The sequence below is a fragment of the Centruroides sculpturatus genome, unplaced genomic scaffold (assembly GCF_000671375.1).
Source record: "Centruroides sculpturatus isolate CEXI.00-Female unplaced genomic scaffold, Cexi_2.0 scaffold439, whole genome shotgun sequence".
Lineage (NCBI taxonomy): Eukaryota > Metazoa > Arthropoda > Arachnida > Scorpiones > Buthidae > Centruroides > Centruroides sculpturatus.
In genome coordinates, this window is record NW_019384606.1 from 141,461 (window position 1) to 146,297 (window position 4,837).

Sequence of the window (4,837 nt, forward strand, 5' to 3'; positions counted from 1 at the left end):
TGTAGAAGTTGTGGATTTAGAGAAAGATACAATATCCAGTACTAAGTGCACTTATCCAGTGGCAAATTTAGGGGTGCATAGGGCCCAACTGCACCCACATTATGCGGATTTTTCCTGAGTAAAACCGGGCACTAGGTAATAAAAATTTTATAAGGTATATTGTTTCTTTTCTGCATCTCTAATGATCTCCTGATCCGCTATTGCACTTATCCCGAGCAATAATAACAGAGTGGCATTGAATGAAAGAATTTCTAGATGACTGCTTTGGTATCGGGTACCATACTCTCTATATTCAGATCTAAATATCATTCTCGGTTAATGCTTGTGTAAAATACAAGCAAGTCGCGGAGTGATCAAGTTTCAGACACCTTAATGGACGACGAATCTGGTGAAGAAAATTTCCTATATAAAACTTCATTTATGATATATTTTGTACATGTAGATAAATATTTATCAGATTAACTGCAATTACTTTTATTGTACAACTATTATCGTGAAATTAAAACCGCTATTTCATGTTAAAAAATTGCTGTGTACTATAATAGATTTATCGGGTGATTACTTGTATTAATACTGTAGTTATTATGGTAACAACTGTTATAAAAAAAATACAAGAGAGTTCCGTGCTAAAGACGCATTTTGAAATGTAGAGGAGGGGAGGGTATTATGGAATAGTTGGGTAATATGGAATACCGAGGTTCCGGCTCTGTTTGTTGCTGCTATTACGTGGGAATACCATGAACTACTCAAGAAAGACTCCCAAGATGCAGTGCAGTGAGAGTTGACCGCTTGTTGTCGTCGTACCACTCGCAACAGAACAGTGTGTTTTGTGATTTTCAAGAGTTTTTTCAGGCAAGTTTTCAAACATTTTAACATACTAGTACACATGTGACTTGAACATTGATGTTACGCATAATGTACACTAAGAGAATTATAGTTTGTTATACTGCAGTCGTTTTTTAGCTGACAATGTTTTGTTCATCAGTTTAAAGGTTCATTTTCCAAGATGGCGTGTCGGGTATTATGGAATACTAGGATAAATTGATAAACTGAAAGAAAAGAACAAAAAGAAGGAACCAGAAGCTTCAAAACAACAAAAGAAACCGAACATTCAAAGTTAAGAAATTAAACTTAGACCGACCTTCTAGACCTAAACCTACTAGAGATGACTCCAGTGTTAGCAGCGATGAAATGTTCCATTCTGATGTATCATCTGAAATGGACTTCATTCCATCAACTAAAGAACCAGAAAACGAAGACGCTTAAAGTATCTTCTGTAACTAAAATTCTCCGAAGATGAACGAGGGAAAATTTGAATTCAATGCTTCAGCTGTTCTCTATGGGCTCACCTTGATTGTACCGGAGCAGAGAAAGAAAATTATATCTGTGACTTTTGTTAATTGACTCGAAGCAGGAATGACATACACATAATCTTAAAAATATGGTTTTTATAGTTAAGAATAACTGTGTTTTATGAAGTCTAATTAGTTTTTCAATGGTTTAAACTTCCTATTCCATATTATCCTCCATTTGTAAGTTTTTTAAATACATTTTTTTATAATAACAAAATAAATAGTCTTTTTTTTTACAAGTGACAATTCATTACAATTAGTTATAGTATGTACTCATTATAATTTTGGGATTTTTATTCAAAAACCAGTAAAGTTATTTTTAGAAATGTAAATAGTATTCCATAATACCCTCCTCTCCTCTATCTCTAAAACTACTTAAAAGACTGTAAAGTTTTGCAAAGTGGAAATATAAATATATGTATACATACATATATTTGAAATTCTTATTCATTTTTCAGCCCAACGGTTGTCGAGTGGATAAAACCACTGAACATAGGTCGTAGGTTCGCGCCTCGTCAACGGGCCGACTACGTAGAGTTTTCCGGGTTTTTTTTCACGTGTAATACCTGAATATGGTCAAGTTTCCCATAAAAGTCCTCCCGGTAATCATTCTCCTACAGCAGATGGCCCATGTGTCGCGTTGCCATAAACAAAATGTATTTATTTCCAATATCTTAATGAATATTTCAAGAGAAACAATGATTTAAACTAACTTAACAAATGGCGAAATTAGAAAATAATTTACATATTTCTCAATAATTTTTAACAGATTGTGTGTTTATCAATATTTCAATAACGAAACGGTATTTCATACTTGCGTAATCTATTTAAATTCGTTATCTTTTTATATTTCAAAATGTGTTATCTCTACGTGGAATTTTTAATTATGAAATCGAAATTGAAACTAGAACGCTTTTAACCAATGCTTAAATTTATTACAGTAAACCTGTACGAACCGGAATCGCACGGTACTGCATATTTCTTCCGGTTTGGCAGGTTTCCGTTTTGAACAGGTTTTATAAACCAAAACAAAATCGTTCCATTTTTGGAAGATTTTTTGCGTTAAGGCAGGTCTTTGTTTCTATTCAGATTCCGTTTTGAACAGGTTCACGATAATTAGTATAATTTCTCAAATATTGCATAATTATAATTTAAAAGTACAGTACATATAGATACATAATAACTCGTTTGTAAAATATATAGGCAATGCTCTTATCACATTGAATGTATTATAAGTTGTTAAATAAATTAATATTTAATAAATTTCAATATATATGTCAACTCTTTAATTACTATTTAATCCGAAATTACTAAGAGGGATGAAGAATAAAGATAGAATACGTTTCACTCGAGAATGGAATTTAGACCATTAAGAAAGCAGACAAGTCTTTATGTTCTCCCATAAAAGATTTTAAATACAATAATTATTAACTTAATTATTAAAGATAAATAAAGAATATAATTACTAGTGTAAGACGGGAATAAAAAACCTTACTATGGTAGAATCTTATATAACATTGCTATGATTCGTTTTGATGTTATGATTCTCATCAATTATTCATACTTTCAGGTACTTTTGGAACACTTCAAATCATATTTTTCATCCCACGCTTTTATAAAACGATACAATTTCAATGTAATTTTTAAAATTATAATAATTAAAAGAGAAATTCACAAAAACATTTAATTAAATCGCATGATTTTGCTTTTTCATCCACATTTACTTATGGGTATCTTTGTAATCGTGCTTTATCAATAACTGTTCGTGTATATCCGGTATTTGTATGAAAAATATCTAATAAAACCACGTTTTTCGTGAGATTTTTGTAATATCCATATAATTAGAAAAGTTTTACTTGTTGCAGTTCGTTTCGTGTAACAATCGTTTCCATTTGGCACAATTAAAATAAATTATAGTGCAAGCTTCATTCTACGTTGTTACAATATTACAATGCTGTTTATGATATTTAAAATATTTAGATAAAAAATAAAAGTTATCTTTAATATGTCGAAATCAAAATTTTATTAGTATCTTTCGAGTGCTGATAAAGAGAATCAAACATTATGCTTATAAAGAGCAGCTCCTCTCTACAGGATGTATATTGATAGAATAGTTAAGATCAAATACAGAATGGCTGTCAAGTCTATATTCCTCTTAACATTATGTCTTCTTCTAACAGGCAATTTGGAAGGGAAGAAATTTGGACGTTGCGAACTCGCAAAACATCTTGTCAGAAATGGAATTCCATACAGTTACGTTCCAACGTGTGAGTAAAGTTTTTTTTATATTAACTCTCTCCGCCTTGCGGACACTAAGAGGGTCCTTTTTTTAGCGAGCCCATTAATTTAAAGGTTCGGTCAGGCCCATAATGGACGGAGTCCAATTTATCCGGACGGATCATCTCCAAAAAATTTCTACGATTTTTCCGATCTGTCCGGATCCATCAGAGTGGTATTCTACCTCCTTAGCCGCTCGACCATCTGGCTATTTACGAGTGAAGCTCTGATTTAATACAATTTAAGTATATTTGTATATATTTGTCATTTTAATTACTATTTTTGAATATTTTTAGGGGTTTGCATAGCGTACCACCAAAGTAGATTAGACAGTTCGTTCCAGAGTCCCATTTATAATGGCCATCGCGAATATGGAATATTTCAAGTAAGTAGACCGTATTTATTCAACGGAAATAAATAATTTAAATCAGCAAATTAAAATGTAAACTTATTTTAGATCAGTAGCCGATATTGGTGCTCTCCTCCTGGTCCACACAATGATTGCGGCATGTCATGCAAAGGTATGAAATATATCTAGCAATATTTCTAAATGTATTCATTATTAATATACTGAAATGTTATAAGATATTCTAAATTTAGATTCGCGAAATATGTTATTTATATTTTATTGATATACTTAAAATTAAGGACCACACTAATATATTAAATCTGAATAACAACCATCTCCTAACAATGGCCTTTAAAAATGGCCGTCGTTTAGAAATGTTTCTTTTTAAAATGTACACAAAATAAATATTATTATTATCTTTTCATCAAAGGTCGTTGTTCACAGGTTTGCCTGTATATACATTATAAATATTTTTGATAATTTAATGATTTAAAATTTATATTTTCAGCTCTGATCGACGATAATTTAGACGATGACATCAGATGCGCCAAAAAAATCTATGCCAGACATGGCTTTGAGGCTTGGTTAGTTTATTGATTTTATATATTCTTTATATATTATATTTTATAGATTCTTTATATATGATTTTCAATTTATATTCTAATTAGAGGTTTTAATCGTTTAATACAGGAACTCCTGGAAAGCTCACTGTAAGGGAAGGGATTTGAGCGGTTTTATTAACGATAGTAATTGCTGAAAGTTCGAGTAATTGCTTGACGAAATGGAATCTCTAAACAAGAACCTGTTTAAAATTGTTTTAGTTGTAAAAAAATGTTTATAAATAAACAATTTGAAAAAA

At 31.1% G+C, this 4,837-nt stretch overlaps 1 protein-coding gene across 1 annotated transcript; it reads left to right on the forward strand.

The window, feature by feature from the left end:
- Positions 1-3,414: 3,414 nt before the first annotated feature.
- Positions 3,415-4,837, forward strand: LOC111625164 (lysozyme c-1-like). Its single transcript, XM_023368214.1, has 5 exons — positions 3,415-3,619; positions 3,926-4,014; positions 4,087-4,150; positions 4,487-4,562; positions 4,669-4,837. The coding sequence occupies exons 1-5, from the start codon at positions 3,448-3,450 to the stop codon at positions 4,733-4,735; spliced, it is 468 nt and encodes a 155-aa protein (XP_023223982.1). The 5' UTR covers positions 3,415-3,447; the 3' UTR covers positions 4,736-4,837.

Excerpts from the sequence above, each read along its gene's own strand:
- LOC111625164 (XM_023368214.1), top strand. The coding sequence starts at position 3,448 with ATGTATATTGATAGAATAGTTAAGATCAAATACAGAATGGCTGTCAAG. Across the intron at positions 4,151-4,486 it reads TTGCGGCATGTCATGCAAAG|CTCTGATCGACGATAATTTA; the intron begins GTATGAAATATA and ends TTATATTTTCAG. Across the intron at positions 4,563-4,668 it reads AGACATGGCTTTGAGGCTTG|GAACTCCTGGAAAGCTCACT; the intron begins GTTAGTTTATTG and ends CGTTTAATACAG.